Source organism: Mustelus asterias, unplaced genomic scaffold, assembly GCF_964213995.1.
Source record: "Mustelus asterias unplaced genomic scaffold, sMusAst1.hap1.1 HAP1_SCAFFOLD_4880, whole genome shotgun sequence".
Taxonomy (NCBI): domain Eukaryota; kingdom Metazoa; phylum Chordata; class Chondrichthyes; order Carcharhiniformes; family Triakidae; genus Mustelus; species Mustelus asterias.
Window position 1 is genome coordinate 1 of NW_027594823.1, and position 12,173 is coordinate 12,173.

At 46.8% G+C, this 12,173-nt stretch overlaps 1 protein-coding gene across 1 annotated transcript; it reads right to left on the bottom strand.

Annotated features, from left to right (window-relative positions):
• Positions 1 to 1,399: 1,399 nt before the first annotated feature.
• On the bottom strand, positions 1,400 to 11,603 carry LOC144491266 (speckle targeted PIP5K1A-regulated poly(A) polymerase-like; the record flags this gene model as incomplete). Its single annotated transcript, XM_078208946.1, has 3 exons — positions 11,474 to 11,603; positions 5,511 to 5,701; positions 1,400 to 1,609 (listed from the first exon to the last, which is right to left on the bottom strand). Coding segments are annotated over exons 1-3 (477 nt in total), but the record flags the coding sequence as incomplete, so codon positions are not given.
• Positions 11,604 to 12,173: the final 570 nt, after the last annotated feature.

The following is a 12,173-nucleotide window of genomic DNA, read 5'->3' on the forward strand; positions in this document are numbered from 1 at the left end:
CAAGTCATCACCAAACTCACCGACTGAAGGGAAGGAATGCTGCTCTTGGCGGGCACAGGCAATGTTACAATGAATTCTATTCTTCACATTATAGCTACAGATGTCACTGAACAGCAAAACAAAAGTATTTTGTTTGAACAACATCGTGATGGTATTTAAAACAAACTGATTATGGGCAACACAGTGGCACAATGGTTAGCACTGCTGCCTCATAGCGCCAGGGACCCAGGTTCAATTCCGGCCACGGGTCACTGTCTGTGTGGAGTTTGCACATTCTCCCCATGTCTGCGTGGGTTTTCTCCTGTTTCCTCCCACAGTCCAAAGATGTGCAGGTTAGGCTGATTGGCCATGCTAAACTGATGCTAGTGTCAGGGGGATTAGCAGGGCAAATATGTGGGGTTACGGGAATAGAGCCTGGGTGGAATTGTGGTCGGTGCAGATTGAATGGGCCGAATGGCCTCCTTCTGCACTGTAGGGATTCTATTCTGTTCTATGATTAAAAGATTTGGTTGCATAAACCACGGACAGACTTGTCAGTTCCGACGTATGATGTTTAGATACGTAGTTTCCAATTACAAAGGAACATGGTTTGAAATCAAGTGAATCTGATGGCAAGGTGTTCACAGCTCAGAGATAACAATCACTCATCATTCCTTTATATAAATGTCACTCTCAGAAAAATGATCAAAACTCTCAGACAAATAATCTAAATCTATATGCAGCATCACACCACAATAGCATTTACAGATTCACGAACATGGTCATCATCTAGTTTCCTGGCAGAAGTGCTGCAGTTGATCAGAATAGTAAGAAGTCTCACAACACCAGGTTAAAGTCCAACAGGCTTATTTGGTAGCACAAGCTTTCGGAGTGTCGCTCCATCTTCAGGTGAAGAAGGAGCGACACTCCAAAAGCTTGTGCTACCAAATAAACCTGTTGGACTTTAACCTGGTGTGGTGAGACTTCTTACTGTGCTTACCCCAGTCCAACGCCGGCATCTCCACATCATGTTGATCAGAACACCAGAGGAAATTCCTGGAGGACGATTTACACAACTTTTTTTTTAGGGGGCTGTAGATTAACCTTCAAAACCTCCTTTAAAAATGCATTTTCCTCCCCACAAACAAGTCAGCATTTAGGCCACCCACTCTGAAGCCTTCGCTATTCGTAGATGAACAAGGGTATCGACTGTGACTTGCCTTGCAAATTATCTTCCACCCCCGAGCCTTCTTATGGCTTAGATGCAGGGAAAGAATGATGGGAAAAATGTAGAAGGTTGGGGTGGAGGGGGGGGGAGGTTTTACATTAAAGCGCTCCATCACTACATGCGCCGCATCACTACATGTCAAAAATCATGTTCTAATTACCTGGTAGCTAATCAACAAGGTGAAGTACTTACATCAACTGCTTGACAGAGAACTTGTGTCAGCTCTTCAAAATCAATCAACTGTTTTTTTCCAGGGTCCTGCTTCTTCTTTGGAATATATTTGAACTCCTTAGTCTCTTTGCGTTTCACTCGTAGTTTTTGACCATTCATACAGTGTTGTGCGATAGACAGCACTTTTTCCACATCCTCAGTACTCTCCATTTCTATAATTGCATATATACCCTGCAACCATACACAAAACTAATAAATTACACAAAGCTTTAATGAATAAAAAGTGGTGTTACGGTAACCTTACATGGAAACCGTGAATAAGTTCCACTCAAATCAGTGAATTAGTTCACTTGGTCTAATTTCTAATCAATCACAATTATCGTGTCTACTTGGGTTTCCTCCGGGTGCTCTGGTTTCCTCCCACAGTCCAAAGATGTGCGGGTTAGGTTGATTGGCCATGCTAAAAAAAAAATTGCCCTTCGTGTCCTGAGATGCGTAGGTTAGAGGGATTAGTGGGTAAATATGTAGGGATATGGGGGTAGGGCCTGGGTGGGATTGTGGTCGGTGCAGACTCGATGGGCTGAATGGCCTCTTTCTGTACTGTAGGGTTTCTATGGTTCTTTCTATGATTATCTTAAATTGCCAACTATCACGTCATAAAGTAAAGTTTATTTATTAGTGTCACAAGTAGGCTTACATTAACACTGCAATGAAGGTACTGTGAAAATCCCCACACTGAAAATCGCCACACTCCGGCGCCTGTTCGGGTACACTGAGGGAGAATTTAGCATGGTCAATAAACCTAACCAGCGCGTCTTTCAGACTGTGGGAGGAAACCGCAGCACCCGGAGGAAACCCAGGCAGACACGGGGAGAACATACAGACTCTGCACAGACAGTGACTCAAGCCGGGAATTGAACCCGGATCCCTGGCGCTGTGAGGCAGCAGCGCTAGCCACTGTGCCGCCCCTCATCTGGTGGATCAAAACAAAGGAAGGTTATTAATAAAGGAATTCAGGGTCTGTCTAGTCTGCAGCAGCAGGTATAAGTACGAACTGTGAATCAAGAAAGACATCGTTCATCTGTATGCTTAACCATTTACTAAATGGGTTTCCAGTCTCTGAGATTGCCCAGTTGTCTCCTTGAATGGGCATTTATCACTTCAACTTTGCTGCCATCTGACTGGTACACATTCATAAATTTAACTTCCTCCCAAAACAGACCCAGGGCTGTTCTGTGGCATCATTGCAACAGAGAGCTGTGGCCAGCTACTGTCCCAAGATCAATCAACAGTACAGTTGGGGGGACTCTCAGGAGTTGGGGAAAGAGACAGGAGTAGAGGCGCAGGGAGGTGAAAAAGAGGATGAGAGGTCAGGGAAAGGGGTCAGGTGTGGAGAGAGAAATCGGATGGGAAGGTGAATGGGGAGGGGAGGAGAGCACGAGACTGAGGAACAAGGTGCATCTGCAGGCTAGCATTTCCCGGTGAAAAAGGAGCAGCAACATAATGACCAGGAGCAGCGTCCAGTTGGCAGCAGTTGGTTAAGGGGTGAGTGAAATCTAGTGGGTAAACAATGAAAGACTGTTTCCATCAGAGGATCCATGCAGAACATGGGAGTGGAGGCCAAAGACTCTCGAGGACCAGCCAAGAGACAAGCAAGGTTCTTGCTTGATGGGCTGTTAGACCACACAATGTTTAACCACTAATGGCTTTGAGTTGAGACTAGAACATTTTTAAAAACAGAACAGGATATTTGAAAATGAGGAGTTGAAGATGATCTTAAGGAAATCGGCTTACAGGAGAGGGCACTAGTACCAGCACAGGCACTGAAGGAAAAGGATCTCCTCTAGTGCTGGAATTTCTATCATTCTCAGTTGTATGAACCCCAGAGCAGTTCAGAAATGTTGGTGCTCAGCTGGGTTTAGGAGCTCCCCCATGAGAATGTTCCAAACTAAAGGCACACTGCCCATAGTGCGGTCTCTTGGTTTTGACATGTAAAGTCCAAGTACAAGTTGTCTTCAGAGTTGTCGCCTTCTTGGAGTCCAAACCAGAATCCAAGGAGATAAGGAGAAAGATAAAAACTGTCACTGACTAAGGAGCTGGACCACACCTCATTGAATCTAGGCAGATTCAACTGTGTTTTGGCGTGAATATCAGTGGGTTATGTATGTGAGGTGTTAGGGAATTATAAATTATTACTATTACTACCAGTTCCATAAAGACTATTAGTTAGTTCTTGTACATTGAGAAACAGTATTGTTAGTTCCCAGCGTAGGTTTGATGAGTTAATAATGGTCATTGGTGGAATTAAAGCTCTTCCAGCCTCTAGTTATCCTTCTGTGAATCCCTTGCCTACCAACAGTTTCCCTATCTCACATGCTTACCAGTAAACCCCACTCCCAACCCATTCTTGGGACTTCTCATGACAGCTGCTGCAGCAAAATCACAAGCAAAAATACTCAACCCAAATGTGAGGAGACCAATGCAATAACGTATGCAAATATCACAGTATCAGGGAGGTCAACTGGCCAAAAGGTCAAGTGCTTAAAGCTCAAGAATGTCTCTGAGGTTGGTCATCCTGCTCAGTACATTAATCAGCTGAAGCATCAGAGAATCAGAGACCGAGTTTTGTTTACTGATCGCTCTAAACTATAGGTAGGCAAGAGATTCACAGAAGAGTAACCAGAGGCTGGAAGAGCTTTGATTCCACTAGTAACCATTATTAACTCACCAAATCTACGCTGGGAACTAACAATGCTGTTTCTCAATATACAAACAATAGCCAAGTCATCCAATTAGATAGTCAGTTTCCCAAAGGTAGGGGAGTCTAAAACGAGAGGGCATAGGTTTAAGGTGAGAGGGGAGAGATACAAAATGGTGCAGAGAGGCAATTTTTTCCACACAGAGGGTGTTGAGTGTCTGGAACAAGGTAATAGTAGAGGCGGGTACAATTTTGTCTTTTAAAAAGCATTTAGACAGTTACATGGGTACGATGGGTATAGAGGGATATGGGCCAAATGCGGGCAATTGGGACTAGCTTAGGGTTTTAAAAAAAAGAGCGGCCTGGACAAGTTGGGCTGAAGGGCCTGTTTCCATGCTATAAACCTCTATGACTCTGTAATGAGTTTGATTCATTTGCAGCCCTGAACAAGGCATTGAGCATTTCAGTGTAATTTCTGGATGTGTTTGCTATTCTTCTTCAGTTCTCTGCCTGAAGGTAGGTTCAACCCAGAGCGCTGCGACCACCACCATGGGAAGGGCGAGGAAGTGAAACCACACCAGGCGGAATGGGGATCAAGCCCCTTGCTGTTGGCACCTATCTAACCCTCACCAGCCATCCATTCAACTGAGCCAAGCTGTCCCCAAGAAGTTTGCATTGCCATGGCGTCATGGCATGGCATGCACTTTTACATGCATAATATAGTCCAGAGCAACGAATCGTGATGGTCAAGGCTTCAATTTTCTTTCCATCATATGGCTGATCAGGAATCTCTCCCACTCTTACCGCCTGACATGTGTGTGCGTATTGAAAGGATCTTGCATGTTGATACTCAACCTGTTTGAGCGCGTTATGAACGCACCTTACTTGGCCATCAAGTCCTGCAGTGGGATGGGGCGGCACGATGGCACAGTGGTTAGCACTGCTGACTCACAGCGCCAGGGATCCGGGTTCAATTCCTGGCTTGGGGCACTGTCTGTGTGGAGTCTGCACGTTCCTCCGGATGCTCCGATTTCCTCCCAGTCTGAAAGACGTGCTGGTTCGGTGCATTGAGCCGAACATGCGCCGGAGTGTGGCGACTAGGGGAATTTCACAGTAACTTCATTACAGTGTTAATGTAAGCCTTACTTGTGGCTAATAAATAAACTTCAACTTTAAAAAAACCTTCAGCTTCCGGTTCAGAGGCAGGGACGTTATCTGTTGCATCACTAGACCTCCACTGTTTGCTATTAGATGCATTGAGCCTCTAATAGCATTATGTAATTCGAGCTCACTCTAGTGGCAGGACACTGTTATTGGCACTTGGCAATTTACTTCAAAAATTCCAATGCACTATTCTGTCTCCAAATCTTTAATCTGTTCCAGTCTTCCTAGTTAACTTAGGATCAGAGTGAATTTATCTGGCATTTGACTTACTTTGTCTTTGTCCATTATCACATTTGTCACTGTGCCAAAGGTCTGAAAGTAATCAGTGATCTCCAGATTGGATGTGCCTTTGTGAAAACCACTCACAAACAGGCTCTTCTCTTGCTGGGATTTCCTGGCAGTTCTCACACTTAGAAGTTTTTGATGTTTCTTTCCTTTAAGGTGATCATTTAAGGTGGGACCTAAAAGCATAAAAAGTCAAGACATATTAAAAGAGGGCAGCCACCTTGCTTTGCCAGCGTACACCTCAAACAAATTTGAAGTAAATAAATCTATTTTTGCGCTTGGCTCCTTTTTGATTGATGCCTTGTCAGAAGAAGCTTTTCAGAGGTTCTGGAATTCAGATGCTAGCAGTCACCCAAAGCAGTGTTTTTATTCATAAAACATGAAAATCTGTACCACATTACTGCAGGGAAACAGGCCATTTGGCCCTTCAATTAGGCACCGGCATCTTTCTCCACAGAATCACTGAAACAGACGAGAAACAATCAAAGGTGAAGATGCTCGCTGTAACTTCAGTGAGGTGCAAAGGGTTTGGCCTGGGTGGATTGGAAATAAAAACTGGGAGTAAATCAGCAAAGGGACGTTTTCAAAGAGGAGATGGTTCGAAAGCCAGAGCTCTCTGGCTGGCTAAAGATGTAGAGGTTGAAATGAAACAGGCTGTTTATAACTGTGAGATAATCAACAGAATACAGAAGACCCAGAGGAAAACTGAAAAAGGAAATAGTTGAGAAAAGATTTAATTTAAAAGAAAACACTAAAGTCTGCTGTAAACATGCAAATAGTAAAAGGATAGTCAAAGGAAGGGAACAAAAACAGAAAAATGCTGGAAAATCTCAGCAGGTCTGACAGCATCTGTGGACCCAATATCCCGGTTGAGGCTGTCCTCATGTCTGCGGAACCTGGCTATCAGTTAGCCATCTGATAACCAGGTTCAGCACACATGAGGACGGACTCAACCGGGATATTGGGTTCATGTCACACTATCTGTAACCCCTACAACCTGCCTGGATGTGCAAAATCTCACTAGCTGTCCTGTCTGGAGACAATACACATCTCTTTAACCTGTGCTTAATGCTCCCTCCACTCACATTGTCTGTACCTTTAAGATTTGATTAGCTGTAATGACTCACATTCCAATCATTATTCATGTAAATTGAGTTTGTGTCTTTGTGCCCTGTTTGTGATCAGAACTCCCACCCACCTGACGGAGGAACAGCCTGTTCCGAAAGCTAGTGGCTTTTGCTACCAAATAAACCTGTTGGACTTTAACCTGGTGTTGTTAGACTTCTTACTGTGTTTACCCCAGTCCAACGCCGGCATCTCCACAGCATCTGTGGAGTCAGAGTAGAGCCAACATTTCGAGTCTGGATGACCCTTTGTCAGAGCTGAAAGGAAAGAGTCAGCAGAGATTTATACTCTGCGGGGGGGGGCGGGGGGGGGGGGGTGGTGGTGGTGGTGGTGGAATTGGACAAAGGGAATGTAAACGAGCATGCAAAAGGCTGAGATGGTGCTGAAAGTATCTATTAATTGATTAGAATGTGTTAATGGCAAAACAAAGGTACAGCTTGGTAAAGGACTGCCTTGGAATGTGGCATTTGGCATGAAGGGGGGGAGGAGGGGTGGGGAGATAGAAAGGAGAGCGATTAAATGGAGAATGAGATCAAATGAAATAAAATAAATAGAAATGGGGTGAAGGTGGAGGGGAGAGTTCATGCTCTGAAGTTGTTGAACTCAATGTTCAGTCCGGAAGGCTGTGAAGTGTCTAATCAGAAGATGAGGTGCCGTTCCTCCAGTTTGCTTTGGAGTTCACCAGAACATTGCAAAAAGCCAAGGATGGGCAAGGGAGCAGGGTGGTGTGTTGACGTGGCAAGCGACAGGAAGCTCTGGGTCCCGCTTGCGGACGGACCGAAGGTGTTCAGCACTGCGGTCACCCAGTCTGCGTTTGGTCTCTCCGATGTTCAGTAGTTTACATCGGGAACAGCGAATGCAATAAACCAGACTGAAGGAGGTGCAGGTGAGAGGTGTTTAGGGCCTTGGACAGTGAGCAGGAAGGAGGTGAAAGGGCAGGTGTTGCATCTTCTACGATTGCATGGGAAGGTGCCGTGGGCAGGGGGTGAGAGAATGGTCCTTGTGGAATGCTCACCGGTGTGGTGGGGGGGGGGGGGGGGGGGGGGGGGGGGGGTGCGGCGTGTTGAGTTGTGGCATCATGCTTGAGTTGGTGGAAATGACAGAGGATGATGGTTTGAATGCAGAGACTGGTGGAGTGAAAAGAGAGGACAAGGGGGACCCTATCCTGGTTCTCGGAGGGGGTGAGAGCAGTGGCCCGGGGGGGATGAGTTGGACGCAGTTGAGGGCCCTGTCAACCACATTATTTTGCGTTTGTCAAACAAAAGGTTTTCACTATAGACAAGGATGTTGCCAACGTCACAGAAATGGTGAAGGTCGCAGAGGTACAAGATAGGAAAAAAATAAAGTTACTTAAGAGGTTGGTATTGCTTGAAGTGGAAAAGTCTCCTGGACCACGTATGGACTTTTGTCAATCTATCAATCCTCCTCGGGTATGGGAGGACTAGAGGGTTGCCAATGTTACATTCCTGTTCAAAACAGGGACACACTTATTGACCACAGGCCAGCGTTCTGAACATCAGTAGGTGGAGCAACCTGGGAGATGCTAGTCACAAAAATAATCAATGCTGACTTGGAAACACTTGGGTTAATAAATGACAGCCAGCATGGATTTAAAGGCAAATCATATCGGTGAAACTATGAAGAGAGATGGTTGTTGAGGGTAGAGTGGGTTGATTGTCAAATGCCTTTTGAAAGTTCATGTGCGCAAAGTACCACATAATAGACTTATCAAAATTGAAGCTGATGTGATTAAGGGGGCAGGAGCAGCACTGAATCAATATTAGCTTCGGAACAGAAAGCTTGGAGTACTGGTGTACAATCAGTTTTAAAACAAGAAAAACATGCCGTGGTGCCACTGCCAGGGATGGGTTGGGACCACTGCTCTTTTTGATATATATTAATGACCCTGCTGTGGATACAGAAGCAAAATACTGGGAATGCTGTGAATTGAAGTAATTACAGAAAATGCTGAAAACACACAGCAGGTCAGGCAGCATTTGTGGAGAGCGAAACTGAAGCCTGGATTTTCGCTCCTGGGTCGGGAGCTCAAAGCCAAGACACTTCCCGGCTCCGCAAACCTGACCCAGGAGACCGTGCTCCGGAAGTTGGGATTTTCATTCCAGGGTGGTAGGGTTTTCTGGGAGTCAGATCAGTCGACTTGGAACGAGTGCAGAGACCTCTGGGTGCCGAATGGGGCTGGGGCAGAAAGTCTGCCCTGGCGCTCCAGCACTGTGTTGAGGTTCTAAAGAGTGAAAAATGAAACAGCCCTCACCCCTCATGCACTCCCCTCCCCGCCTCACATCCTTGCCAACCCATGTCCCACACCGACTCCCATTGTCTGTCATACCCTCCATACCAACCCATGCTCTTTGGCCCACCTTCCAAAGGCTTCACATACCCTCCATGCTAAGTCAGGATCCCCACCCAGTCCCATGACACTTTAACTTAGTGCCAACTGATGCCCCCCCCCCACTCCCACATCCACCTCCCTTTGTCCTACACCTACCATGTCAACTCACTCAGAATCCACTATGGTCAAACCTCAGGGGTCATGCTGAGATTAAAAAAGTGTCTGCTGCAAACCTTTTTTTAAAAAAGGACTCAAAAATCTATTCACTGCATTTTCATTCCTTCAATTCATGATCCCTTATAAAAACAAACAGTGGAATTCATAGCCCCGCTTCAAAGAGTATAATCACTTGGAGCTGTGAAACAAACAAAAAATGGCAGACACCCTACTGAGATAATGGAAGGCTGTGAAATCAGTCATGCAGCACTAATGGCAACCCTCAGGCATTTGCCAACAGATGAAATGGCATGCAATTATTTTTATTTCAAACACTCCAAACATTTTTTCAAAGATGTAAAAGACTAGATGATTAAATGCCTTGACAGCTTAACAGTTGCCTTTGACAGTTCATTTTTCCAGTTCCAACGAGCTTGAAATTAAATGAGTTTATCACTTTTTAAACGCACATTTGTGCCTACTTTTAACAATTCCAAAGAGCAAGTTACCTCACCCAAATGTGTCCTTTTGGCACCTGTCCAAAAGGGTGCCTCACCTTTCCAAAGGAGTCCTCAAAGTTCGGACCTGCTCCTACCAGGTCTAACCTGCAAACACTGTGTTTTGCACGTCTATGTCACCAAAATCACACAAGTGGAGGCAGCTGCCGATTTATATGGACAGCTGCCTCCGGGGGGGTGGGCAAGACTTGAAGTTCACCCTCTTCTACCACTTACACAACAAAACTCCAACTAGCAAACTAGCAGAAAAACTTTTGCCTCAACGCCCTTGGGTGAGGACAGATCTGACTGACCCAAAAGGTTACAGCTGGGATCTTCCAGTCCTGCCGAAGTCAATGACTCACTGCAGCAGGACCAGAAAATAAAATCTCCTGCACTAACCAAGTTTCTGTCTTCACACAGGTGCTGCCTGACTTGTTGGCTATTTCCAGTGCTTCCTCCTCATTTCTTACAAAATCAGGCACCACGATCAGCACGGTGGCACAGCAGTTAGCACTGCTGCCTCACAACGCCAGGGACCCGGGTTCGATTCCAGCCTTGGATCACTGTCTGTGTAGAGTTTGCATGTTCCCCCCGTGTCTGCATGGGTTTCCTCCAGGTGCTCTGGTTTCCTCACAGTCAGAAGTTTAACAACACCAGGTTAAAGTCCAACAGGTTTATTTGGTAGCAAAAGCCGGCTGTTAAAACTTCTTACTGTGTTTACCCCAGTCCAACGCCGGCATCTCCACATCATGACTTCCTCACACAGTCCAAAGATGTGCAGGTTTGGCCTCTTTTAGGGCAAACCAAATAAACCAACTCAAATTAACTCAGGGATAAAGTAAAAGGGGCAGCTCCCCAAAAGGAGGGGGAGCAACCCGAACAGAACAGAAGTACAAAGGAAACTTAAAACATCAAATCAAAATGTGATTATCGGGATCTATAATGCACCCCAGCTCCTGCGGTGCCCAACGGATGCGGAAAGCGTCAACTGTGCCCGTGGACACCGCATGCTCCCTCTCCAGGGACACCTGGTCACGAACGTAGCTGCGGTAGAGGGGCAGACAGTCAGGATGGACGAACCCATCGATCGCCCGCTGCCTGGACCTGTTAATGGCGAGTTTCGCCAGGCCCAGGAGTAGGTTCACGAGGAGGTCGCCATCCCAACCCACCCCTCTCCGCACCAGGTGCCCGTAGATCAGGAACATGGGACTGAAGTGCAAACAAAACATCAGTAAAAGGTTCTTCAGGAAAACAAAAAGGGAGTGCAACCTAAAATACAAAACATAGACATGGTCCACGGACTCCACAAGGCCACAGAAGGGGCAATCTTGGGAGCCCGCGTAACCTACGGTTGTACGGAACTGCTGCATGGATCACTCTCCACCCCAGGTCCCCAAGATAATTGGGGGAGATCCCTCCGTAGAGGGACCTCCACTGGGGACCTCCGCCGCATGGTGGCAACAAGGCCCGCCAAGGTGTAAGATGTGCAGGTTAGGCTGACTGGCTATGCTAAATTGACTGTTAGTGTCAAGGAGATTTGCAGGGTAAATATGTGGGGTTATGGGGATAGGGTCTGGGTGGGATTGTGATCAGTGCAGGCTCGATGGGCTGAATGGCCTCCTTCTGTACTGTCGGGATTCTATGATCTGAACAGGCTGATGCCCAAAATAAAGGCGGGCAGTCCGGCTGCAGCAACAAGGCGGCCTTCCCTCCGCCTGCAGCAGCAAAGGCTCTGCTGGATTTAGGCGCTCGGGGAGCGGATTCCGTTCCCGCCGCGATGGCCTCGGCGCTCGGCTTTGAAAAGTTCCTCCACTCACTGTTCGGGAGGCGGACATCGCACAAGGCACAGCGGTAACCACCGCGAGCCAGCGGCTCCACGTCCGACTCGCTCATGCTGCAGCCTCCTCCCGTCCCGTCAACCAGTCAAAACTCTGGCGGGTGGATTTCACCGACCCCCACTCTCAACGGGCAGCGCGTCACCATCTACTCCCTCCCCGCCCTGGAACCCCGCGGACCCGGGCAAATGTTCCGCCCAGCAAGGCACAATCCTGAGCTCTGGTTAAGAATCTGAATTTGAATCTTTGCTGCCAAAAGTGCATTAATACACGGGCTGGACCTTTTTTCGTGCAATTTTTAATTTTTACTCAATCCTTAAAGTTGCAAATGCTCAGAGTGGACCGGGCAGACCCAAATCCATCTCCTTGCTTGCAACAAAAACCAAGCTCAAATTGAATCCACTTCATGGTTCCCACAAAAGATGTGGAGGTGCCGACGTTGGACTGGGGTAAGCACAGTAAGAGGTCTCACAACACCGGGTTAAAGTCCAACAGGTTTATTTGGTAACACAAGCCACAAGCTTTTGGAGTGTTGCTCCTTCATCAGGTGAGTGGGAGTCCAAGATCCCGGTTGAGGCCATCCTCATGTGTGCAGAACTTGGCTATTAGTTCCTGCTCAGCGATTCTGCAGAATCTTGGGTTCATGTCACATTATCTGTAACGCCCACCCTGCCCCCTCCCC